Consider the following 27,209-nt stretch of genomic DNA (forward strand, 5'->3'; position numbering starts at 1 on the left):
CAGCATCATGTAATACTGTGCAGTTGTAATCCTAACAACCTGACTGGGCTCTTACACTAAGTGAGGCTGCGGAGCAGGCTCTGTAGTGATGTAAGTCTCCTCGCTGGAGGACGGAAAACCCAGGTCATAATCCACAAGTGCAGTAAATAAATTCACAACCCCAAGAGGCTTCTGCTGCTATTTATTGTGGCATCGTTTTGAATTTCCAGCATGGTGCAACACTATTGCATGTCTGTACTGCTACACGCAATGGCCATTTTCAAATGTTTGTAAATGCCGGTGAGATTACCCTGCCTCTGACCTCAATAAGACGTTCGATATCTCTCTCTATGTTGATTCTGTGTGGCATAGATATATTCAGAGAAATATTTTTATGCAGTCGGATCATGAACTTGGCTTTTCCACAGGGAGTAGTTGAAGCAGAGACTATTACATCTTTCAAGGGAAATAGGGATAAATATACAAAGCAAATAGATGAGTCACAGTGTCATATGGCACAGAAGGAGGCCATTTGGCCCATCGAGTCTGTGCCGGCTCTCTGTAGAGCAATCCAGTCAGTCCCATTCCCCCGCTCTATCAGGAAAGGCTGAACAGGCTGGGGCTCTTTTCGCTCAAAAGAAGACGGAGGGGTCTAATGGAGGTCTTTGGAATTATGAAGGGGTTTGATCGGGTAGACGTAGAGAGGATGTTTCCACTTGTGAGGAAGACCACAACTCGGGGTTATAAATATAAGACAATCTCCAATAAGGTAATTCAGGAGAAACTTCTTTACCCAGTGAGTGATTACAATGTGGAACTCGCCATCACTAGGAGTGCACATGAGGGGGACAGGAATAGAAGGATATGGTGATGGGGTTAGATGAAGAAGGGTGGGAGGAGGCTCGTGTGGAGCCAGCATAGGCCAGTTGGGCCGAGCCTGTTTCTGTGATGTAAATTCTATGTAATTCTATTCTCCCATATTACTGCGATTAAGCGCCATTGGACTGAACTGAATGCTCTCCGGGTCAAAGATAGACCTGTTTAAAGGATTACTTTATGTTACAGTGTTGAAAGAATTATACAGCACAATAAAATTTATAGCCCTGTTGGACCATGACCTCAATGGGAGAGATTAGAGTCATGCAGAATGTGATGTGCTTTTTACTATCACATACAGACAGTGATTGTGCCACTTACGGGTTTATTTTTAATGAAGTTGACCTTGAAACAGGTGTGTTTTTAAAAAAAAATGCTGCAGTGTTGGATTTAAAATCACAACCAAGTCTGCTGCATCGAAGTCCAAGTTACCAGGTTCCATCTGCTGGCCTGAGGAGGGATTGGATAGGTCCTTTCCAGGGGTGGAGGAAGTTTTGTGCTGATCAGGTTAAAATGAGAGTGCTACGGAATGGAATGTTTCTTCTCCCTGGTATGGAGTCAGCCCAGGGCAGATGTAATCGAGCCTCGAGGTTTTGTTCAGTCTTCTCCTGTACACTGCTCACAGCTAACACATCTTCCACGTGATCGACAACAGCAGCAACTTGCATTTATATGGCACCTTTAAACGTTGTAAAACGTTCCCAAGGCACTTCGCAGCAGCATAATCAGACAACGTTTTTGACACCGAGCCAGCTAAGGAGATAGTAGGACAGGTCATCAAAAAGCTTGGTCAAAGAGGTAGGTTTTAAGGAGCGTCTTAAAGGAGGCGGAGAGGTTTAGGGAGGGGATTCCAAAGCTTAGGGCCTAGGCAGCTGAAGGCACGGCCGCCAATGGTGGGGCGAAGGAAGTGGGGGTGAATAAGAGGCCAGAATTGGAGGAATGCGGAATTCTTGGAGGGTTGTACGGCTGGAGGAGTTTACAGAGATAGGGAGGGTCAAGGCCACAGAGGAATGCAAACAGAAGTTAAACACTCCCAATTGCATGTTAGCATTATTTCTATTTCCCACAGCCGCTATCAGCCTGACCAGAGTGAGACTGCCCAAATATTGGTGAATTTGCTGGTGGATTTGTGTTTTGGACTGTTGTCCCTGGGGAAACTGTCACTAATTTAGGAATCACCAGACCCATACAAGAAAGAACACTTGAATCTCATCAGTCTAGGCTGGATTAGTTTCAGACTCCGATCCCAGGACGGTTCTAACTTTCTGCACCTTACCCAGTCCTCCTGAGCATCAGCATAGTTGAACTAATCGTAGTTCAATGAGCCCAACACGCGGATCCCGGACTCGTGCCCTTGTAGAAGGCGTATACCCTACTGTGCCCTCAAGTGGGCAACTCCAACACCTGCAGTCAGGAAGATGTTGGGTCAAAAAGCATAAAATGCTGGAAGAGTTCAGCAAGTCGGGCAAGGCTTCTGTGGAGAGAAGTGAGAGGTTAACATTTCAGATGCTGCCCTTCACCCGAAGCAGAAAACATTACAGATGAACAGCTTATAAAAAAGAACAGAGTGAGCGAAAGAGGAGGGGGAAACATATAGAAAGAAAGAACCTGCTTTTAAAGCGCCTTTCATGACCTCAGGACGTCCCAAAGCCCTTTACAGCCAATGAAGTACTTTTGAAGTGAAGTCACTTTTTGTAATATAGGAAACGCGGCAGCCAATTTGTGCACAGCAAGATCCCACAAACAGCAATGTGATAATGATCAGATAATCTGCTTTTTAGCAATGTTGGGTGAGGGATAAATATTGGCCACGACACTAGGGAGAATTCCCCTGCTCTTCTTTGAACAGTGCCACGGGATCTTTTACATTCACCTGAAAGGGCAGATGTAGCCTCGGTTTAACGTCTCACCTGAAAGACGGCACCTCCGACAGTGCAGCACTGAAGTGTAAGCCTAGATTTTGTGCTCAAGCATCTGGAGTGGGAATTGAACCCTTGACCTTCTGATTCAGAGGCGAAAGTGCTACCAACTGAGCCAGGGCTGGCACAGAAAAGGGAAAAGGTGAGCTGTAATGTGGTTAGTTGAGAACAGAAAATGGTTAACGGACAGAAGTGATAGTAGAGTGAGGCAAAAGGAAACACGATGAGAGAAATTAAAGAAATATGAGACCCAGAGAGCGTGTGAAGAGTTCAAGCAGGATAGTTAATTTGGACAGGGGGGAGTATGAAAACCTGGCAAAGCGTAGCAGGCTCCATTGGCCCAGGAGTCTGCTGGAAGAAAAAGGCAAGTCAGCATCCGCTGGGGGTGTACTGATGGGGGATCCCCATCCCAAACACCCTCCTCCATCCCCAGAAGTGCTGGTACACTCACCGCACTTTACCAGCCCCTACTGTCAGAGAGCAAATGAGAGCCACAGGGCACTGTGGAACATAGAATGGAAAGCCTATCCCACCCTTTGGCTGGAAGAGGTGACTATGGCATTGATAAGCTAACGTGTGGAAGAATGGATCAAAGTTTTCTTTCCTTCTCCAATTTTGGAACAGTTGCCAACTTACGCGTGGTGTTTGGCGAAAATACAAAGATTTTAAATGGAGCCTTCCAGGAACTCAGTGATGGTTTCCCTAAAGACCTTTGGGCCTATTACCAAGGCTTTAAGTGAAGTATTCATTGTAAATATTTCCCCACCGATCAAGTGACCATTACTATCATTAACTGATAGCTTTTTTTGTTAATTTTGGGATGTGTAACACTGGCAAGGCCAGCATTTATTGCCCAGCCCTAGTTGCCCTTGAGAAGGTGGTGGTGAGCCGCCGCCTTAATCCGCTACAGTCCGTGTGGTGAAGGTACTCCCACAGTGCTGTTAGGTAGAGAGTTCCAGGATTTTGACCCAGCGACGATGAAGGAACGGCGATATATATCCAAGTCAGGATGGAGCATGGAAGGGAATTGGAGGTGATGGTTGTTCCCATGAACCTGCTGCCCTTGTTCTTCTAGGTGGTAGAGGTCGCAGGTTTGGGAGGTGCTGCTGAAGAAGTCATGGGGCGTTGCTGCAGTGCATCCTGTAGATAGTACACACTGCAGCCACGGTACACACTGCAGCCACGGTGCACTGGTGGTGGAGGGAATGGATGTTTAAACCAGTAGGGGTGCCAATCAAGCGGATTGCTTTGTACTGCGCCATTAATGACTCACAAGATAACAATGGGCAATCACCTTTTGCATCTCTAAACACTTGGATTATCAGCATCACTTTTAAACCTTTGAGGGCCATTGCAATGTAAGAATTTTACAAGCACTGGCATAAACCAAACACCTCTGACAGGTGACAAGACACTTATAAAGGCTTCACCTCTCTGCCACATTCAGGGGGAAAGAAATGACTTTTCAAGCTAGCCCTAGCTCAAATAGGAACCTACACAAAGGAATGAATAATGTTCGAAACCAACTAGGCAACACACATGCACTGTTAATGTAATAGAGTTCCCAAAATCAATATGCAATACAGCCACTACTTCAGTCACTTTATTCTCCGTTGTACGTTGGAGCAGCGCATTGTGGTGTTGTTTCTGACAATTCCACTTTTGTAAGGCATTTTTTTTTTTTTTTTTAATTTCATCTCATTGTGACCATAATGTGCTTTCCAGAAAGGAAGGAAAGGTAGGAAGGTAGTTTGGTGGTGAGGTACCAGGGTGTGTGTGCCCCGCAGCGATAAGAATGCTGGTTTGCATCCGCGGTTCTCCACAGCGTCTACTTTTTGGTTCAGGTACTGAGGTGGGCAAGAGGGATGGAGGGGGAGGGGCCAGGCGGTCCGCTGGGAGAACGTAAAGAAAAAAAAAGAATGAATTTGCATCTATATAAGGCCTTTCACGACCTCAGGAGGTCCTAAAATGCTTTACAGCCAATGAAGTGCTTTTGAAATAACAACAGAAAACGCTGGAAAAACTCAGCAGGCCAGGCAACATCCGTGGAGAGAGAAACAGAGTTAACGTTTCGGGTCGAAACCCTTCTTCAGAACTGAGAAACAAAAGCAGGAAATGAAACAGGTGAAAAAGCAAGTTGGGGCTGGGAAATGGGGGAGGGGATGAAAGAACAAAAGGGAAGGTCTGTGAGAAGTAAAGAGACATTAAGAGATAATCAAGGCGAGACGAGATGGTAATAGGGCAGATTAAGAAACAAAAGATGGAGCTGGATGAAGTGTGAAATGCACTGGCAGAATGAGAGACAGCTGCCATGTGGGAGAGAAAAAAAGAAAAGGCACAAACCAAAAGTGTGGATAAAAAATATATAAATATGATAGGGGTCGAGGTTTTGAGATCTAGTCATTGTTGTAAGCAGCCAATTATTGCGCAGCACGGTCCCACAAACAGCAATGCGATATCGACCAGAAAATCCGTTTTTTTAGCGATGTTGGTTGAGGGATAAATATTGATCATGACACCAGAGAGACCTCCCCTGCTCTTCTTCGAAATAGTGCTGTGGAATCTTTTATGTCCACTTGAGAGTGCAGAAGGGGCATCGGTTTAATGTTTCATCCAAAAGACAGCGCCGCCGAAAGTGCAGCGCTCCCTCAGCACTGCACTGCAGTGTCAACCCAGCATATGTGCTCAAATCTCTGGGGTAGTGTTTGATCTCACAACCTTCTGACTCGGAGGCAAGAGTACTACCAACTGAGCCAGGCCTAAAACAGGGGCTGAAATTTTAATCAGGAGGCGGGTTGGGAGCTGGGGGTGGGGGGGGGCTCGGAAGCGGTAGGGACACCCGGCAGAATGGGTTTCCTCGCAGGCTCTGCCAAATTTACCAGCAGGGCCTGATTAACATTTCTAAGATCTGTTTCTCACCCGCAGCCAGCCAGATGGAGAGGTTGGATGGCTGTGGGCGGGTAGGCCTATGGCACTAGGCCACAGAGAGGAGGGAGGGATCGGGTGGGGGGCCAGGGAGTGGCCGGGGGGGCGGAGGAGGATCTGCGGGCGGGGAGATAGGTGTGGGGGGAGTGCTGGGGAGGGAAGCATCAGGTGATCGGAGGCTTTGGGGAGGGGATCGGAAGCTGTGGGGGATGGGTGAGGGAGTGACGCTGGATCCAGGAGGTAAGTGTAAAGGCACTTGCCTCCTGGATCCAGCAGACCTCGCCTTACTTTAGCTGGCGGGTTACCCGAGGCCTGAGAAACCCGACCTCGTGTTAAATTTGAAATGCTGGTTAAATCTGAGGCACAGGAGCCTCATTATAATGTTTAAATGGACGACCCGCCTCCTGACAGCGGGTTAGCTGCCCGCCCGTCCCACTTCCGTTGAAACCGGAAGTGGGCAGGCTGGAGTTGGGATTCAGACTTTTAACATTTTAACCTCCCACCCGACCCCAACCCACCCATTTTTGGGGGTTAAAATTCCCCCCAAGTTGTCAACGGAGGTCTGGAAGCAGGTCACTTGCCTATTATCTTATGGAGGATTGAGGGGCGAGGGGGGAAGAGAAAATGAATCGAGGAAAAGGCAAAAAAATTTACATTTTTAAAAGGGAAATATTAATTTTGGGGAAATCCAAAATTCTGCATTCAACAGAATACACTTTCTAATCCACTAATCCAGTTTGAATACAGTGTATCAAAAGATTAATTTGTTCTCATATTGGTTATATTTGAGGTTCCTTGTGCAGTTCCCATATTACAACATGTAATTATGGCATCAATAATGTAGTGGTTAGTTCAAAACCAGCTAGGGAATGCACACACCCGCACTATTAATGTAAGAGTTTCCAAAATCAATATGCAAAATGACCACTACTTCAGTCAGCTCGAGCAGTGCATTTTGATATTGTTTCCAGCTGCCTCGGCCCTAAGCTCTGGAATTCCCTCTCTACCTCTCCTACTTTAAGACACTCTTTATAACCTATCTCTTTGACCAAGCTTTTGGTCACCTGTCCTAATGTCTCCTTATGTGGCTCGATGTCAAATTTTGTTTTAATATGCTCCTGTGACGTTTTACTATGTTAACGGCGCTATATAAATGCAGGTTGTCGTTGTAGTACTCAATAATAGCGCAGTTAGTCAAACAGAAGTATGTTCCCATATTTGTTTCCAATAAAGACATCTGAGATGAAGGTTTACACATCGGATTTGCTTGTTTTAGCTGAACTATTTGCCCTGAGCGTACGTTCTTTATTTTAATTGTTAATTAGGCAAATTCATCCAGTGGGCATTGGATTACAAGTCAGAACACGTTATAATGATGACGGTGTAGCTCACTGTTGCGTCCAGTTCTGGACTACAGTGTTCTGCCTTGGTCACATTTGCCTGAAAGATATATTTACATTAGAAGGAATTCAGTGTGACAAGTGACAAGGACACATCCAGGCCTTAGGGGGCTAAGTTTATGAACAAAGATACAGCCATCATATTATGACAGACGGTCAGATAAAGTCATAAAGAAGGGGGTTGAAGGTAATGCAGCCATCAGTAAATCTGTTTGACTCACATGGGGGTTAGGAAGAGAGTATAGAGATTAAGCTGGTTGGGAGGGCAGAGTCCAAGATTTGGGGAGTCCTGTGTGGACTGTTGATGGAGTGGGTTTGATGGGTTGAATGGCCTTTTCTCACGCCAAGCTTTTTTATTTTTTAATCCCACCTCACTTTGGCGGCAGTGTTTTTAACGAGAAGATAAACCTAACTCCTGCCCTTTTAGGCTTCTTCTCAAGCCGCAATTGTCTATCTTTAGTCAAACACGTTTTTTTCAACAGGGTTGTTCCTCTTTTGTTTTTTGCAGCTCGGAGGAAATGAGCTGAAAGAGAGTGTTTGGCATTTTTTTTTAATCTTCCCGCTCCGTTCTACTCAACACGAAGCAGAAATGGGAAGTTTTCGGAGTGAATGTTCCAGGACTAGTTCCCCTTTCAGTTCCGCTCAACACAGTGTGCAATTGCAAATGACCAGATTGAACAGTGTCACTGGGCAGGAGGACCTTGTCTAAGATGCTCGTTTACCTTATAGCAGTGCCGAAGCTTTAATGCAATTTAGCACAGCCTCTGCAGGCCTCGAGTCCCACTTAGGGTCGCCAACACTGGTCGGACTGGTTGGATGTATTCCTGGAAGTTTCATCGCATGACCTCCCGTCTCCTGCTGCCCCGCCCCCACATGTCTGCCATTGGTTGCACGACACGCTTGATCCCCCGTTCTGTGCTGAGTCAGCTGATCTCACTGGGGTCTGTAGTGGGAGTGTTACAATTCACGCCCGTGCCCTTAAGCTAAGGTGAAGAGAAAATAATAAGCCAAAGTAACTGGTCCTGAATTCCTATTCTGTGGTGACATGAGGGCCACTGATTTAGTGACTGAATAGGAAAAATTCACTTTGTATTAAATGACTACAACTGCATATTTTAAATATATATACACACACACACATATATTTATATGTAAAATACACACTTACACACACACATATATGTAATATAAATATATATATGTGTGTGTATATATTTAAAATATGCGGTTGTGGTCATTTAATACAAAGTGAATTTTTCTTATTCAGTCACTAAATCAGTGGCCCTGATGTCGCCACAGAATAGGAATTCAGGACCAGTTACATTGGCTTATTATTTTCTCTTCACCTCCATAGCTTAAGGGCACGGGCGTGAATTGTAACACACACTGTATTCCGCGCTGTGATCGATTGATTTTTATTAGTTAAGGGTATCAAGAGATATGGATCAAAGGTTGGTAAATGGCATTGAGACACAGATCAGCCATGGTCTAACTGAATAGCGGGGAACAGGCTCGAGGGGCTGAATGGCCGACTCCTGTTGCTGGAACATGTCTCCACTTGTTGCGGAGATGCACTGTAATCGAGGGGCTTAGTCTGGGTTGTTGGCCGCAGTGATGGTGATGTACGAGGGATATGTGACTGTTACTGTGTCCTTGAACCCGTGCATTCATTCAAAGGGCTTTTTAAAGCCAATTAGATCAAAATCAGAGGTTTTAAAAATAACAGACCGATAAGAAGGGCAAACAAAAACCGCGTGACTTTGGGTCACTGAGCTGGAGGCGGTGAGTGCCTGTGTTTGAAGTGTAGATGCATTGGGAAGAAATGTGTGTAACTGCAGTTAGTGGTCACTGCTCATATTAAAATCCCTCAGCGACAGAATTTACTACTGGATCTCTGGGTTCATCTCCGTTTTAATTTACAACTGAGGCAGGCGGATGAGTGTGCAATGAGAGGTGTACAGTGAGGAGCTGAGCAGTTACTATAACCTGCCTGTGGTGTAGATGAAATAAGTGAACAGTGCAACGATTGTTCCATTTTCTGATTTCCCCACCCTGCTGGGGATTGTCTTGGATCACTGCATGTCACTAAATGTTTTCCGACAGTATAACTGGTGAAGCAGCTGAAACCCGGCCGAAACCTACTCCACCTCTTTGGGTGGAAATGGGCCGCTCCATTCTAAACCAGGCCGCTGTACAGAAAGAAAGACAGACTTGCATTTATATAGCGCCTCTCACGACCACCGGATGTCCCAAAGCACTTTACAGCCAATGAAGTACTTTTTGAAGTGGAGTCACTGTTGTAATGTGGGAAACGCAGCAATCAATTTGCGCACAGCAAGCTCCCACAAACAGCAATGTGATAATGACCAGATAATCTGTTTTAGTGATGTGGATTGAGGGCTAAATATTGGCCAGGGTATCGGGGAGAGCATCCCTGCTCTTCTTTGAAATAGTGCCTTGGGATCTTTTACGTCCACCTGAGAGAGCAGACAGGGCCTCGGTTTAACGTCTCATCCGAAAGTGAGTTAAGGCCGAGGCATGACATCTCAAGTTGAAGCAAAGAAACTTGGATTCTGCCTTAATATTAAGGGCCTCCTTTCAAGTTTCTCCTGTGATATGTTATATGCCCATATCCTAACTTGATCCAAGCCCCGTTCTCTCATCATCCCTGTGCTCGTTGACCTACATTGGCTTCCGGTCCAGCACCGCCTCAAGTTTAAAATTTTCATCCTCATTTTCATCCCCCTCCCTATCTACAACCTTCCGTGAACTCTGCGTTCCTACAATTCTGGCCTCTTGCGCATCCCCAATTTCCTTCGCCCCACCATTGGCGGCCGTGCCTTCAGTCGTCTAGGCCCCAAACTCTGGAATTCTCTCCCTACCCTCTCTACCCCTCCACCTCCCTCTCCTCCTTTAAGACACTCTAAAACCTACCTCTTTGACCAAGCTTTTGGTCACATGTCCTAACGTTTCCTTATATAGCTCGGTGTCAAATTTTGTCCGATTACACTACTGTGAAGCACCTTGGGACGTTTTACTACATTAAAGGTGCTATATTAATGTAAGTTGTTGTTGTGGCGATAGCTCATTCCCAATGGAAAATTAAAAATAAAAATCATTCTTTAAAGTTTCCCCTTTGTTAAGTTCTGTATGTTAATTGATTCTGAGTCCGATATCCTGGATTTATAGTGGCTGGTTAGTCACGTCCTATTGCAGATACCTGGCAGGTTTAGTGCTGAGCATCAGTGACTCCCCGAGTACATTGATCTCATTTGCTTTGCTTTCCCCGTGGCTTCCCCAAGGAGCTGCTGAATGTGACCTCAGATCCTAAGCACAAAACCGAGACAGGCAGCCCCCTCTACTGGTGCCATTTCATGGTCATTTACAGTAGTAAGGTTTTTTAAAACAAATGCTCCTAAGCCTGATCATTGCCACAGGGGCTGCATCCTGAGCTCTCTGCTCAGCCTCTTGTATACTTAACACACGCTCAATAGAGACTGTGACTTGTATTAGGCCTGTGGAAGAATGATACAGACGGGTCTGCTCACAAATTCCGTCCACTCTTACTATACCAGTAAATGCACGCAGTAAAACATTGGCCCAGAAATTCGGGCCTCCACGGGGGAGTACGCACAGAGTACTCACCCGTAGGCCGAATGGAAGTGCCGGTTTTCTGCATGCACTGCGCATGCGCGGGAAACCGGCACTTCCGATCCTCTGAACGAAGGGGTTCAGAGGTCGAACGCGCGCACAGGAGAGGCTGCGCGTGCGCTTTGAACTTAGGTTTTTTTTGCAGGTTTTCCCGGGATTGTAAGCCTGCAGTATTTAGAAATGTAAAAAGCAGGCGTAAGGCCTGCTTTTTACAAGGTAAGTGGTCAATTAATTAAAATTAAAACATTTTTTCCACAGGTTTATTATTTTTAAATACTTTAAAGCAAGGTAAGTTTATTTTTAGCCCCGTTAGAATATTTAAAAAAAATTTCAAAAATTTAAATTATTGTTTAAAATAGTTATTTAATGTAATTTATAGTTTATTTAAAAAGTGTGATTTAAAAAAAATATTATTTTAAGGTTTAATGCTATTTTGGGGCTGTAGTATTCATAAGTTTTGACACTGGACAAACAGGGGGCAATGGGGGGGGAGGAGCTAAACACGATTAAAATCACTAAGGAGATGGTACTCAGTAAAATAATGGGAGTTAAGGCGGATAAATCCCCCGGACCTGATGGCCTACATCCTAGGGTCTTGAGAGAAGTGGCGGTAGGGATTGTGGATGCATTGGTGATCATTTTCCAGAACTCCCTGGACTCAGGAAAGGTCCCGGCAGATTGGAAAACTGCTAATGTAACACCCTTATTTAAGAAGGGAAGTAGACAAAAAGCTGGAAACTATAGACCAGTTAGCCTAACATCTGTGGTTGGCAAAATGCTGGAGTCCGTTATTAAGGAAACAGTAACAGAGCATTTGGATAAACATAATTTAATAGGACAGAGTTTTATGAAGGGGAAGTCATGTTTGACAAATTTGCTCGAATTCTTTGAGGATGTAACATACAGGGTGGATAAAGGGGAACCAGTGGATGTAGTGTATTTGGACTTCCAAAAGGCATTTGACAAGGTTCCACACAAAAGATTACTGATCAAGATAAAAAATCACAGGATTGTGGGTAATATACTGGCATGGGTGGAAGATTGGCTATCTAACAGAAAACAAAGAGTTGGGATAAATGGTTCGTTCTCGGGCTGGCAATCAGTAACTAGTGGTGTTCCGCAGGGGTCAGTGCTGGGACCCCAACTCATTACAATCTATATTAATGATTTGGAGGAAGGGACCGAGTGCAACATATCCAAGTTTGCCGACGATACAAAGCAGTGAGTGAGGAGGACATAAAAAACCTGCAAAAGGACATAGACAGGCTAAGTGAGTGGGCAGAGATTTGGCAGATGCAATATAATGTTGGAAAGTGTGAGGTTATGCACTTTGGCAGAAAAAAATCAAAGAGCAAGTTATTATCTAAATGGAGAGAAACTGCAAAGTGCTACAGTACAAAGGGATCTGGGGGTCCTGGTGCATGAAACACAAAAAGTTAGTATGCAGGTGCAGCAGGTGATCAGGAAGGCCAATGGAATCTTGGCTTTTATTGCAAGGGGGATGGAGTATAAAAACAGGGAAGTCTTGCTGCAGTTATACAGGGTATTGGTGAGGCCACACCTGGAATACAGCGTGCAGTTTTGGTTTCCATATTTAAGAAAAGATATACTTGCTCTCGAGGCGGTTCAGAGAAGGTTCACTTGGTTGATTCCAGAGATGAGGGGGTTGACGTATGAGGAAAGGTTGAGTAGGTTGGGACTCTACTCATTGGAGTTCAGAAGAATGAGAGGCGATCTTATCGAAGATTGTGAGGGGGCTTGATCGGGTGGATGTGGTGAGGATGCTTCCACTGATGGGTGAGATTAGAACTAGGGGGCATAATCTTAGAATAAGGGGCTGCCCTTTCAAAACTGAGATGAGGAGAAACTTCTTCACTTAGAGGGTAGTAAATCTATGGAATTTGCTACCCCAGAGAGCTGTGGAAGCTGCAACATTAAATAAATTTAAAATGGAGATAGACATTTTCCTAGCAGAGAAGGGAATTAGGGGTTACGGGGAGAGGGCAGGGAAGTGGACGTGAGTCTAGATTCAGGTCAGCCATGATCCTATTGAATGGCGGAGCAGGCCCGAGGGGCCGTATGGCCTACTCCTGCTCCTATTTCTTATGTTCTTATGTTCTTATGTCTTCCTGTCAATCTTATGAATGGAGCATTCCCTGCTCCAATTGGCTGCCCATGGCTCACGTGATCCCAGGGGACGCATCGCACTAACTACGCCCCTGGGACACGCAAGCACAGCGCGCCGGCAGCTGGACCAGGCCCCGGAGCGGAATTCCACGGGGCCCTACAGCTCAACTGCCGGCGCACAAGGTAAGTGCAGGTCGGGGGCTTGCACCAGCGGGAAGCCCCCGACCCAAATTTCTGGGCCATCAGCTGCTGGGGGTGCTCGACAAGCCAATGCCATTGGATGCAGCCTTGTAATATGAAGCAGCCATTATGTTGTGCTAATGGGCTTGGCGGTTACAGTTCCTGCAAAACATATTCTTTATCTACTTAAGGAGCAGCCAATCCTGTGTGTGCAATGTGTATTAACAGGACCGTCTCCTTACACACATTACATATAGAGGATCGACTCAGGACACACTGATACAGAAACAGAAAATGCTTGAAATACTCAGCAGGTCAGGCAGCATCTGTGGAGAGAGAAACAGAGTTAACGTTTCAGGTCGGTGACCTTTCGTCAGAACTGGAAGTTAGAGATGTGACAGGTTTTAAGCAAATGCAGAGGCAGGGAAAGGGGGAGGGGAGAAAAGAACAAAAGGGAAGGTCTGTGATAGGGTGGAAGCCAGGGAAGATTAAATGACAAAAGGTATGATAGTGCAAAGCAAAAGAAGATGGTAATGGGACAAGTAAAGAAACAAAAGATGAGTCTGGAAGAGGAGTAAATGGTAATGGCAGAATCATCATCAGCTGCCATGTGGAAAAAATAGGGGCCGAGGTTATGGTCTGAAATTGTTCAACTCGATATTGAGTCCAGAAGGCTGTAAAGTGCCTAATCGAAAGATGAGGTGCTGTTCCTCGAGTTTACGTTGAGCTTCATTGGAACAGTGTAAGAGGCCGAGGACCGAGAGGGCAGAGTGGGAGTGGAGCGGAGAATTAAAGTGACAAGCGACCGGAAGCTCGGGGTCACCTGTACGGACTGAACGGAGGTGTTCCGCAAAGCAGTCACCCACTCTGCGTTTGGTCTCCCCAATGTAGAGGAGACCGCATCGTCAGCAGCGACGACAATGTACTACATTGTAAGAAGTACAAGTAAATTGCTGTTTCACCTGTCACACTTAACTGCTGGTGTTTTAGCAAAGACTCCCTTTCAGAACTCTGTCACGTCAACATGCTGTTGGGCCTCTGCTGGTACAAGTTCGGAACGATATTGACACAGCAACAATCAACAGACCATTTGTTTGTTGTAATGTCATTTATGTTTTTTCTCTGCAGAGGATGTGCTCAGTAAAGATACTGGAGAATGTGCAATATGCCTTGAAGAACTGCAGCAGGGAGACACCATTGCACGCCTGCCTTGTCTATGTATCTACCATAAAGGGTAAGTAGGCCGAGGGGCCGCGATTATCGCTGTAGCGGATGCATTTCAGTGTCAAGGGCTCTTGCACCCAAGGAGGAGACTTCTGATAGAAATCCTGACAATACTACCAACGTGCAGTAGGGGCATCCTTTGAATATCACCAGTGTACTTTGGAACATCTTGAGCCGGTCATTTCAAGAGATCACTGCGTAAATGATTAAATTCACTGAAATATTCACTAGCTCACAACACACTGGGCAAGATTTTCATTGGGCCGTGGAGTCGGGATTGGAGGCGTGTGGGGGGTTAAAATCCCGAAATCAGGGGTCCCGACCCCATCCCGCCCCCAACCCGCCTCCATGCCAGTTTCAAAGGAGGCGGGTACCCGCCCCGCACCGCACTGGGACCCGCCTACCCGAGGCGGGAAGGGATTAGTGCCAATTTACTGCCTGTTAACAGGTAGTTAACAGTTTTTAGCCTAATCCCTATTTTTAATGCTGAAGTGTGGGATTCCCGACGGCTCCAAACCACGCCAAGTTAGAGGAGTCGGGCTGTCGGGTTGAAGGACTTGGAGGGGTCGAGATGTCGGTGTTCAGGTAAGTGATGTGCGCATGAGTGCAAAGGTAAGTGTGTTTGGTGTGTCTAAAGTGTTTAAAGAAGTTTAAATTACCTTTTCTTACCTGTTCAGCCTTCCTTCCTTTAGGTCTCAGGAGTCCCTCATCTCACCGGCACAGAAAGCAGAATGGCTGCAAACTGTCAAAAGTGACAGCCTTCAGCTTTCTGTGCAGGAGAGATTTCTAACCGAGTCTGTGGAGAAGGACTCAGGTTAGAAGTAAGACTGTCAGTGTTTGACAGCTTCAAACAGCTGTGAAACGCTGATATTTCATCTGTTAAAACCTCTTGACAGATGAAATTTCAGTCTGTGATGTCATCTGTTGCCGATGGCCCTTAATTGGCCTCAGCGGGCTCAACAAGGTCAATCAAGTTAAAATCGCGTGGATTAGCCACATCTCAATGGAGGCGGGACTACAACCCCGAAAGTTGTAGTCCTGCCTCCTACCCTACTCCTGAATGAAAATCCAGCCCACTGTGTCTGAGAATGTTCAGACTTATAATTCTTAATAGAGGGTGATTCCCAGTTGTCTTCACACAGTCATGGAGCAGTAAAGGGTAGTTAGCTCCATGCCGGAATGGTCAAGGGTAATTTCACAGGCAAATCACACTGAGCGAGGGCGGCCAACTCTGATTGGACGTATTCCTGGAGGTTACATCACATGACCTCCCGCCTCCAATCGCTCCATGCAGTCAAACAGCCTTTTGTCCCATTTCCAATATTTTTATTAATTAATAATTGAAAGTGGTCAAAGAAAATGATTTAAAAAAACACTTTTTTTTAATGCCCCAATGAATTTTCGCCAGTGTCGAGGAGATTAATGCTTAATTCCTGGAGACTCCAGGGCAATCTGGGAGATCCCGCGCAGGTCGCGTGCTGGCTTTTAAATGGGAGAAACCGCTCAAGTGCGAAAATTTAAATAGGCCGCGCAGACACTTAAAGGGACCATGCACCCAAAATAAAATTAGAAGGAACATTGTTGGCAACCCTACACTGGGCCACATTTTACTGACAGTTGACTCCATGTCATTGCCAGTGGCTCAGAAGCAAGTCTCCTTGCCCCATTTTTGGCTCAGGATTAATCCATGGCATGAGCAGGGACCTCACAATAACTACAAGGGCGAGTTGTCAGGAATTCATTATATTTTGCTCTTCACTATAACACTGTTTCATTGATTTGCAAAGGGAGCATCTCAACCAGGAGTTGCTGTTTATTCAAGATATGTTGTGGAAAATTGCAACAAAAAATGTGTATGGTTTCAAGTTCTAAAGAAAGCATTAACAAAAGTGTCCTCCTCCTTGAGGTCTGTAAGATCCATCCCCTCCATCTCGTGTCTTCCCCACCCCCCACAACTCACCCAATTTTAGCCGTTGTATCATTTAGGTCTTTTGCTCTGTGCCTTTTTGTCCCTTGTAGCTTGCATTGGTACAGAAGCACCAAAAACATAACACTCCCCTGAAAACTGTAAATGACGGAGAATCAATATGGGATTGGGATGGTGTCCTGCTTTTATTTTTGAGCACAATGAATGGAATTATAGAATCATCCTCAGCAACAACAACTTGCATTTATACAACACCTTTAACACAGAAAAACATCTCGAAGCACTTTACAGCCATGAGGAAAATGGCCACCAAGCCATAAGCTTGGTCAATGAGGAGGCTCTTAAAGGAAGAGAGGGAGGTTAGGGAGGGACTCCTGGACAGTGGCAATTAACTAGAGTTAAGTGCTCCTAGTGATGCTTGCCACTTTTCACAAGATGGACAATGAATGTAACCTCTCTTTCTCCATTTGGCCCACCACACTGATCTTTTCAAAGACCATGTACAACCTTTACAATGAGGAAATATCCCTTTTAAATACGCTAGCCTCCCCACTCTTATCAAAGGTAATAATGTTGGTTAATGCAACACAGTGCAACAATGTGTTAGTGTAGGACACGTGTATTTTTTGACCCAGGACACCTCACATGGTGAGTTAATGTTCTCTGCTAGCCTTTTGACAGCGTTGCAGAATATTTTCTCCACAGGGAGAGAGGGCCAAGCGCAACACTGGCAGAGGCCTTAATAGCAGGTAATCTCGTCTTGCCGCCAGTCAGGAAATAACAGGTGTCATGGGAGATAAAAAGGGAGACAGCAGGCATGCTGGGAGGAAGAGCAGGAATACAGAAAGAGATGAGAAAATGACTTGTCCTCTGGAGATTTGAAAGGTACATGGGGCATTCCTCACAAACTTGGCTGTGTGATGATTCCATCGTGTTAGCTGCCATCCTCCAACTTTACAGATTCTGGAAGGCCCCCTTCCATGCAATTGGCTTTACTGTCCTTTAAGAAGATGCTTTCTTTCTAGTAGGCAATGTCTTGTGTAAACTTGGCATAACAGTAATGCTGTGTCTGCTTTTCTCTCTCCAGATGTATAGACTCTTGGTTTGAAGTCAATAGGTCATGTCCTGAGCACCCATCAGATTAACAGATGAACGGAACCGACTGTTTGCTGTTGCTATAAGGTAATGCCTTTGTAAGCCTTGTCTCCACAAAACGCTCCTCTGTCTCAGCATTGATCTGTTATCTAGAGTTTTTTTGCCTGCTTGATTGATACTGCATTGAGACACAAGTCACTTCCAGTTACTGAAGTCTCTGGAAAGCTTTTTAATGGGATTCATAGAATGTTTTTCATCAGAATCATATGCAGGATATCCAATGTGCTAATAGGATGCTCGTGATGTCTTCAATAGGGCGGGGGGACTGTGATATGCTCGAACATATTAACATCGAGAGGGAGGAGGTATTGGCGGTTTTAGCTGGCCTAAAAATGGATAAATCCCCAGGCCCCGATGAAATGTACCCCAGGCTGCTGTGTGAGGCAAAGGAGGAGATTGCGGGGGCTCTAACACATATATTCAGGACCTCTCTGGCCACAGGGGATGTGCCAGAGGACTGGAGAACCGCTAATGTAGTACCATTATTCAAGAAGGGTAGTAGGGAAAAACCGGGGAACTACAGGCCAGTGAGCCTAACATCAGTGGTAGGAAAATTACTGGAAAAAATCCTGAGGGACAAAATTTGTCTCCACTTGGAGAGGCAAGGATTAATCAGGGATAGTCAACATGGCTTTGTCAAGGGAAGATCATGTCTGACTAATTTGATTGAATTTTTTGAGGGGGTGACTAGGTGTGTGGATGAGGGTAACGCAGTGGATGTGGTATACATGGATTTCAGTAAGGCCTTCGATAAAGTCCCGCACAGGAGACTGGTCAAGAAGGTAAGAGCCCATGGAATCCAGGGTGCCTTGGCACATTGGATACAAAACTGGCTTAGTGGCAGAAGGCAGAGGGTGATGGTCGAAGGTTGTTTTTGTGACTGGAAACCTGTGGCCAGTGGGGTACCACAGGGATCGGTGCTGGGTCCCTTGCTGTTTGTGGTCTACATTAATGACTTGGATATGAATGTAAAGGGTATGATCAGTAAATTCGCGGATGATACTAAAATTGGTAGGGTGGTAAATAGCGAGGAGGGTAGCCTCAGTCTGCAGAACGATATAGATGGGTTGGTCAGATGGGCGGAACAGTGGCAAATGGAATTTAACCCGGAAAAGTGCGAGGTGATGCACTTTGGGGGGTCTAACAAGGCAAGGGAATACACAATGAATGGTAAGACCCTAGGCAAGACGGAGGGTCAGAGGGATCTGGGTGTGCAGGTACACAGATCTCTGAAGGCGGTGGAACAGGTGGATAAGGTGGTAAAAAAGGCATATGGGATACTTGCCTTCATTAGCCGAGGCATAGAATATAAGAGCAAGGAGGTTATGATGGAGCTGTATAAAACACTGGTTAGGCCACAGCTGGAATACTGTGTGCAGTTCTGGTCGCCACACTACAGGAAAGATGTGATCGCGTTAGAGAGGGTGCAGAGGAGGTTCACCAGGATGTTACCAGGGCTGGAGCGCTTCAGCTATGAAGAGAGACTGGGCAGATTGGGTTTGTTTTCCTTGGAGCAGAGGAGGCTGAGGGGGGACATGATTGAGGTGTACAAAATTGTGAGGGGCATAGATAGGATGGATGCTGAGGAGCTTTTCCCCTTAGTAGAGGGGTCAATAACTAGGGGGCATAGATTCAAGGTAAAGGGAGGGAGGTTTAGAGGGGATTTGAGAAAGAACTTTTTCACCCAGAGGGTGGTTGGAGTCTGGAACTCACTGCCTGAAAGGGTTGTGGAGGCAGAAACCCTCACAACATTTAAGAAGCATTTGGATGAGCATTTGAAATGCCATAGCATACAAGGCTACGGGCCAAATGCTGGAATATGGGATTAGATTAGACAGGGCTTGATGGCCGGCATGGACACGATGGGCCGAAGGGCCTCTATCTGTGCTGTATTACTCTATGACTCTATGACTCTATAACATTCAGCTTTCATTCGCATTCAGTGAATTTGTCCTGAATATGAAAAAGCTTCAGGCTGGAAATGAGCTGACATATATCTAAACTGGCAGATGCGTAATGTAACTCCATTCAGAGAGTGTGTGCGGACAAGGCGTGTTAGGATTATAAAATGATTTTCTAGAGTTGAATTGTTTTAACAATTACCAATTATCAAGGAAGAGAGGATTTGCCTCCAGTATTTCTGGTTGGAGCGACTTGTTCTCGTTTAAAGTTCTATTCCTGCTCTGCCATTCATATTTACCGGCATTTGACTTCATTTCACCTAATGAATCTTGCTTATTTATGCGCACAGTTAGTTGTTGGTCAAAGAGCCTGTTTTCTACACTTTGTTGACTTAACTGGGGATGCTCATTGAAATGATTCACTTTCCATTCCATGCCTTGAATAATTTTAATTGGAATTGAAAATGTCCTGAAATTGAAATGTTTCATGTTACTGTAAAACCTGCTTGTGTTTGAGTTGTGATTGTGAAGGATGCTGCGTCTATTCCGATTGATCACAAGTCAACGCTTTGCATTTTTCAGATGTAATCAAATGTTCCCTTACTGCAGTATACAGCCGCGGGCTATGGGACAGACGATGAAAGTTTGTCAGCTGCAACAGGCTGTCATTGTGGTATGACATACGGCATGACTGGCTTTATAGAACCTTACAGCACAGAAGGAGGCCATTCGGCCCATCGTGCCCGTGCCGGCTCTTTGAAAGAGCTGTCCAATCAGTCCCACTCCCCGCTCTTTTCCCATAGTCTTGCAAATTTTCCCTTTTCAGGTATATATCCTCATTCAAGTATATTTTCCTTTTCAAGTATAAGGGGAGCTAGATGAGTACATGAGGGAGAAAGGAATAGAAGGTTATGCAGATAGGGTGAGATGAAGAGGGGTTGGAGGAGGCTCATGTGGAGCATAAACCCCAACACGGACCAGTTGGGCCAAATGCCCTGTTTCTGTGCTTTGCACTTTATGTAATTCTATGTATCCAATTCCCTTTTGAAAGTTGCTATTGAATCTGCTTTCACCACCCTTTCAGCTAGTGCATTCCAGGTCATAACAATGATTAATTTTATATCAGCATAGATTGAATTGGGCGACCATACTCTGATTATAGAGTAACCTCTCCCTGCAAGCTTTGAGCAGCAAAGGATCATCCAACATTGTTTTGTTGTGGGAGGTGAATCTGAGATAAAACTCTACAATCAAAAGGTTGGAGCATCTGGTCATTTGACAAAACGTTTTTCTTTGGCAAAAATAGAGATGGATCTACTTTTCCAAATTAACTTGAGGTCTCTATCCAATTTCTTCCATCAGGAAGGGTAGGGTTTGTGTGGGCCTTGGAGCACATTTCTCCCTGAGCATGATTGGTCAGCAGGAGATGCAATTGGTCTGAGTTCAGGCTTCATGCAGTCGCCTGTCGTGAACTCTCTCATTTTCTAGTCATCGATCTGAAAACCAGTGCATCTCATTTAACTGAGGCAATTGGCCTTCCGTGTGGATGCTGAGTCTTAAACTAACGAACATACAACCAATGACAAACAGGAAAAGACCCTCTGGTCCATCCAGCCTGTCTCGCACCTTGTGCATCGCAATATATGCACTCCTCACCCCACCCAAAGCCATGTGATCTCCTGGGAGAGGCAAAACACCAGATAAAAATCTAGGCCAATTTGAGAAAAAAAAATTGGGACACTCTGACCCCCCCCTCACCACCTTGTTAAATATAATAAGGCTATTTATCCCAATATGCTTATCCATTTTGATTTGTCTCATCTACCTGCATTCTCACTGTAATCCTCAATCCCTTCTCTCTCCAAGAATATGTTTACGCTGGATGGACCAGAGTTAGTTGGGTCAGAGGTTAAAATTTTTTAAATCTCAAACCCACTTCCAATCCGCCCATACAAACGGAGGCAGGACAAGGGGCGGGCAGCCAACCCGATCCCTGAAGGCAGGTTAGCAATTTAAATGTTTGAATGAGGTTGACGGCCTCAGATTTAGGCTATTTTACAAGTTTAACTGTGGCCTGCTGGGTTTCCAAGCCTCGAGAAAGCCGGCAGCTCAAGGTAGGCGGGATCAGCTTCAGGGAGAAGCTAAGTGCCTTTACAGCACTGCTTATGGGCCAGGAGGATCAGGAGTGTTTTCCCCCTGTCTCCCCAAGCTCTCCACTCCCCCCCCCAAACAAAGACCCTGGGTGTCGGGGATCTGACCACCCCCCCCCGCCCGCGGAACTGGACCCCAGCCCGCTGGGATCTAAATCCCCCCGGGGTTTGGGCATCGCCCACCACCGCCCTTGGAGTCAGGGATCAGACCCACCCGGGATTGGACACTAGGGTCATGGATCGGACCTACCTGGTCCTGCCACCTGCCACCCGGAGTCCACCCCACCTAACTGGAAGCCAAGCCTATCAATCAGGCTGACTTCCAGGCGGGGAGCTTTTCAAGGCCAAAAGTTGCCCCCTTGGCCCCTGCCTGTTAATAGCCAGGCTAGAGTGTCCTTCAGTTGAAGCCACATCAGTCCAATGATGGCTCTGGGCAAAATTTGTTCCTGGAGCTGGGCTTTATGTAAACTAAATTGGAAAATCTCTTACAGCCTGTCACCAGTCAATCACTCATTCATTGAATTGCCAATACCATGTATTTAAAGTATTTAGAAACTAATTTACCATTTATTTTTGAAAACTGAAAACTCTCGAGTAAGAATAACATTTTTGAATGCGCGGTATTGCTTGATAATGAGTTGAGCTGCCTCTTGTCTCTCTCCAAAGGTGATTGGACGCCTGAGAGAATGTATTAGTTCCATAGTATCATCTGACCCCCAGCTGCAACCTGGTTTACTGGAGAGTGTTGGAACTGCTTTCCATGTTTAGCTTCATGATTTCATGCGTGTACAAAGGAGTTCAGGCCATTAGCCTTGCTGTTCGACTGAAATAAGAGCTGAGTGAATCACTTCAAGTTATTGCAGAGCGAGCCAATAATTGCATGGTTTATTTGCCTTTATCTTGAGAATAAATTTGACTCTTGAGTTGAAAGAAATTCATTAAATTTGTTAGTTTAATAATAATTTAAAACAATATATATTTGGAGCTGAAAGAAAGAATTTGCCTTTGACAACCTCAGGATGTCCCAAAGTGCTTTACAGCCAATGAAGTACTTTTGAAGTGTCATCGCTGTTGTAATGTTTGAAGACCCTTAAAGGGGCCGCGCACCCAAAAAAAATTACCGGGAACATTGACCCTTAGATGTGGTATTGTGGGCACTTTAGGATGGGGAAGGGGGTAAGAATGAGTGTGAAGGGCTTTTAAAGGCTTTAGTGTGTGAACTGAAGGATTCATAAGAATTATAGCTCTGAAGGAGGCCATTTAGCCCATGTGCCTCTGCTGGTGCTAGCTCTTTAAATGGAGCTGCCCAGTCTACCTCTATCTGCCTGTCCTTGTCCTGTTTCCTGTTATATTCATCCCTTTTCACATTATTATCCAAATTCCTTCATTTGTCTTTGCTTCAATAGCCACTTGTGATAAAGCATTCCATGTTCTAATAAACCTTTATGTAAAAAAAATCTTCCCCCTTCATTCTTCTAGTGATTATCCTGAGTCGCTGCCTCCTTACTGATTCATCAATCAATGAAAACAATCTTTCACTGTTTACCTGCTCGCATTCTTTCATAATTTTGAAAATCTCTATTAGGTGCTGGGAAAAAGTCCCAATTTGTTAAGCCATTTTGTTATAACTACATTTGCTCATTCCTTCTGTCATTCCTGTCCCTTCCCTAATTAACCTATAGTTTCCTATCCCGTCCCTGATTGCCCTCTAATTTCCTGTCTCATCCCTAATTGACATATAGGGCTGGATTTGGTCAATGGGGAGCTTTTGGAGGCGGGACTCCCACTTGTTGGGTTTTAGTCCCGCCTCCATCAACTTGTGACCAACCCACGCTATTTTCCCTTGATTGACATTGTTAAGCCCGCCCAGTGGGCTTAGCAGGCCAATTAAGGGAAAGCCAGTTACAGGTGACGTCAGCGAGTGCTGTTTCATCTGTCAAGAGCTTTTGACAGATGAAATGGCATCGTTTGACAGCTCTGTGAAGCTGTAAAACACTGACGATCTGTCTTCTAAGTTGTGTCTTTACTCAAGACTCAATTAGAAAGCCTTCCTGACCAGAAAGCAGAAGGCTGCAGCTTTTGACAGTTCAGCGGCCATTCTGCTTTCTGTGCCGGTGAGCTGAGGGACTCCCGGGACCTGAAGGGAGGAAGCCTGCAGGAAGAAGTCAAGGTAAGTAAAACTTATTAAAACACTTTACACTTACCTCACACACTTACCTCTGCACACATGCACCCATTACTCACCTGCACACCGGACATCTCGGCCCCTCCAACCCCAACAGACCGACGGCCCGCCTCGCTGACCCTGGCGAGGTTCGGAGCCGTCGGGAAGCCCACACTTCAGGGCTCAAAATAGGGATTAGCCAAAAAACTGCCTGTTAACAGGCAGTTAATTGGCATTAATCCCCTTCCCGCCTCGAGGAGGTGGGACCCGGCACGGGTCGGTTACCCGCCTCCTGGCAAGATGGTATGGAGGTGGGTTGGGGGCGGGTTGGGCACCCGCCCCCAAATTCTGCCATTTTCCCAGCAGACCCGCCTCCCCAGGGCTGGCAAAATCCAGCCCATAATTTCCTTCCCTGTCCCATCCCCAATTGACCTATAATTCCCTGTCCCATAATTGGCCTATAATTCCCCGTCCCATCCCGAATTGACCTATAATTTCCTGTCCCATTCCCCAATTGACCTATAATTTCCTGTCCTGTCCCATTTTCCCCAATTTGATCAAGGTGTAACATCCTCTAACCCTTTGGAAGAAATCCTGTTTTTGCTATACCTGACCTGGGAGTGTTTGATGGAGCAGCGTAGAAGGAGCTTTTCTCTGCATCTAACCTGTGCTGTACTTGATATGGGAGTGTTTGATGGGCTGTGTAGAGAAAGCTTTAGTCTGAATCTAAACGCTAGTTAATTTGATCTCACAGTATCAAATGTTGAAATTAAATGCTAAAACATGAAAGCTGCTCTGTGGCCCAGTACTGTCAACACTTTAACAGGCTGGCAATGACTATGTAATGTGCTGAGCTGAGGCCATTTCATCCTGACTATGCCTAAGACAATGAGCTAAAGTGCAGGTATCTGCGCCTTCCTTTGTTTTAAAGTCATCCCTCTTGTCTAATTTGAAATCAGGTGATTTGGCCATCCATGAAGTGGGTGCATAATGGTCTTTGCTTTCTCTACACATTCTACCTAATATTAGAGATGTAAATGGTGATGAAACACATTTCAATTTCCTGTATTACATTTCAGAACTCTCTGAAGTATGTTTAATTCATTTTATTTTTTTACTCCTTCCTCAGGTTTTCCTGTCACTTCTGTAACCGGAACAACTTGTTCAAATAAGCAGGGGCTGTGACTGAATTCCTAAAAGGCAAGGAGATACTTAAAAGAGTACAATGATCATTGCTGCTTCCTTAGACTGTTGAATAGGAAAACTTATCTACTGTTCTTTACAAATGATGGCTACAGATACAGTGACGCCACATCCCTCATCTCCTTCCTGGGTTTTATTTCGAATTCCCTGTGGGTTGGCTCTGTTGCCATTTGGACATGGTGTGCCAAATATATATATGATGGACACACACGTGGATTAAAAGGTTTTTCTTTTTGTATACAGCCAACGTTTAATTGTATGGTAATTAGTTTGTGCCTTTCTACATCTTTTTTGATTTGAAAGCACACGCCGATTAATTTGTTCATGTTATTAATTCTTTTCTATACTTTTTTTTTGCACTGTAACTGTGAAAGATGTGTGATTGGCTCAGTGTTTGATCTTAAAAAACTGGGATAGGGTCATTGGAACCCTAGGATATAACTGGACCTTCCTGCCCAACATACAGATGTACATGAAGCAACTTCAATGCAGGTAGCAGCGAGCGATGGCGTTCCAATCCAGTTTTCAGATGACACGTGGAAAAGCGGAACTCGCCCTGGATGGTTTGAACAGAATTTGGGACCTGCGGTTTATCAGCACTTTGCACACACTGTTATTCAAAGGAAGAGGTGTCAGAATGGACCATGTTCCCTCATCCTGATGGTGTGGTGATTTAGGGTTAACCCAGTGAACAAGCCTGTGTTTCCCTGAAGATCTAGACCTCTTTAATAATAGGTGACCTTGCAAGGACGGAGTGGTGCGGTGGGTTAACATTCATCCCTGGGGACCAGGCTTCTGATCCAGCCTGGAATAAGATTAAATCTCCTCTCTCTCCTGGCATTATGGATCCGATGCATAGACCAATCAGCTTGGGGGAGTCTCAACGCGGCTCCTTTTGAGCACGGGTTTGCAATGTAATATTGACTGCATTCCGACACTCTTGTTCTGAGAAGGATCCTGTAGGAAATGCTAATGTCACATTAGTATAGCAAGGGAGCGCTCTTCCATGGCTGGGATTAAGGCACACTGTTGGAGAACCTACTTCCTGACATGGGAACGCTCGATGTTAACCGTGAGTGCCAAAAGTAGGAAGATGTTCCATCATTCTCCATCAGCCAAAAAAAAAGGTGCACTTGCGTATATACCAGCACCTCACCTTGATATCTGGGCACCACAAAGTCTGTGCAGTAAAAATCTGAACTGTAATAATTGCTAGCAGCTAATAATGTTGCAAGAAACCTTGTAAACTTTGCTCTGCCTTTAGGGGTGACTATGTCTCCACCTCTGGGAGGAAGAAGAGATATTATCACAAACAAATCAACGTTTAAAAAAAAATCAATAAATTGACTATATAAAAAATATGATTATTCTGTGCCTGCTTTGAGAAAGAGGAAAATACAAGTTGAAGATGAGATGTTGATGCAGGAATGTGGTTATGTTTATTTTTTTTAATGCTCTTGGACATGTTTACAGAACTAACCAGGCTCAAATCCAAAAGCCAAGTGGTCAGCAAAATGCACTTCAGTTCCAAGCACAGGTTTTCTAGTCGAGTTGGATATATAAAGAATGAATTCCTGCATTTATAAAGTGCCTTTCACAGCCTCAGGATGTCCCAAAATGCTTTACAGCCAATGAAGTACTTTTAAGGTATAGTCACTGTTGTGATGTAGGAAAACACAGTAGCTAATTTCCACACAGCAAGGTCCTACAAACAGCAATGAGATAATGACCAGATAATCTGTTTCTGAGTGACATTGATTAAGGGATAACTATTAACCAGTACACTGAGGGAAACGCCCCTGCTCTTCTTCAAATTAGTGCCATGGGATCTTTTGCATCCACCTGAAAAAGCAGACTGGACCTTGGTTTAACATCTCATCCGAAAGAGGGCACCTCTGACAGTGCAGCACTCACTCAGTACTGCACTGGAGTGTCAACCTGGACTTTCTGCTCAAGTCTCTGGAGTGGAACTTGCACGCACAACCTTCTGACTCAGAGACGAGAGTACTATACTTGAAAAGGAAACATTTGCAGGGCAATAGGCAATGTTTCCTCTAATTTTTTTTTTGCGCCGCGCGGCCCAGTCAAAACTCCGCACATGTGCGGTTTGTCCATTTAAAAGCCGGTGAGCTGACAGTGCGGGACCGCAAGACCGCAGCATGGCTGTGCAGCTTAAAAGGAACATTGGCTATTGGGTAAGGGCAGGGGAGTGGGACTGATTGGATAGCTCTTTCAAAGAGCTGGCACACAGGATGGGCCGAATGGCCTCCTTCTTTGTTGTAAGATTCTGAGCTCCCAACCGACTGTGTCAGCATCTCATGCCTTCCATGTCCAACTTCCAGGTCATCCTTGGGTGAATATTTCTACCGTGCTTTGATCCAACAAATTTTGTGCATAAGTGATGTTGCGTAGACCTATGTTCAAGCCG

The 27,209-nt window shown here is 45.2% G+C and overlaps 1 protein-coding gene across 2 annotated transcripts in view; it reads left to right on the plus strand.

The window, feature by feature from the left end:
• Positions 1 to 25,023, plus strand: part of LOC147117777 (E3 ubiquitin-protein ligase znrf2-like) — a 234,525-nt gene extending 209,502 nt beyond the window's left edge. For both annotated transcript variants that reach the window (XM_085989042.1, XM_085989041.1), the window contains 3 exons: positions 14,186 to 14,291; positions 17,296 to 17,390; positions 24,708 to 25,023. In XM_085989042.1, the coding sequence (XP_085845168.1) occupies positions 14,186 to 14,291; positions 17,296 to 17,353 (164 nt within the window). In that variant the 3' untranslated portion in view covers positions 17,354 to 17,390; positions 24,708 to 25,023. The remainder of the gene's footprint in view (positions 1 to 14,185; positions 14,292 to 17,295; positions 17,391 to 24,707) is intronic.
• The last annotated feature ends 2,186 nt before the right edge of the window (positions 25,024 to 27,209 follow it).

This window comes from Somniosus microcephalus, chromosome 5, assembly GCF_052327205.1.
Source record: "Somniosus microcephalus isolate GS21.2 chromosome 5, FLI_Smic_1.0, whole genome shotgun sequence".
NCBI classification, from domain to species: Eukaryota; Metazoa; Chordata; class Chondrichthyes; order Squaliformes; family Somniosidae; genus Somniosus; species Somniosus microcephalus.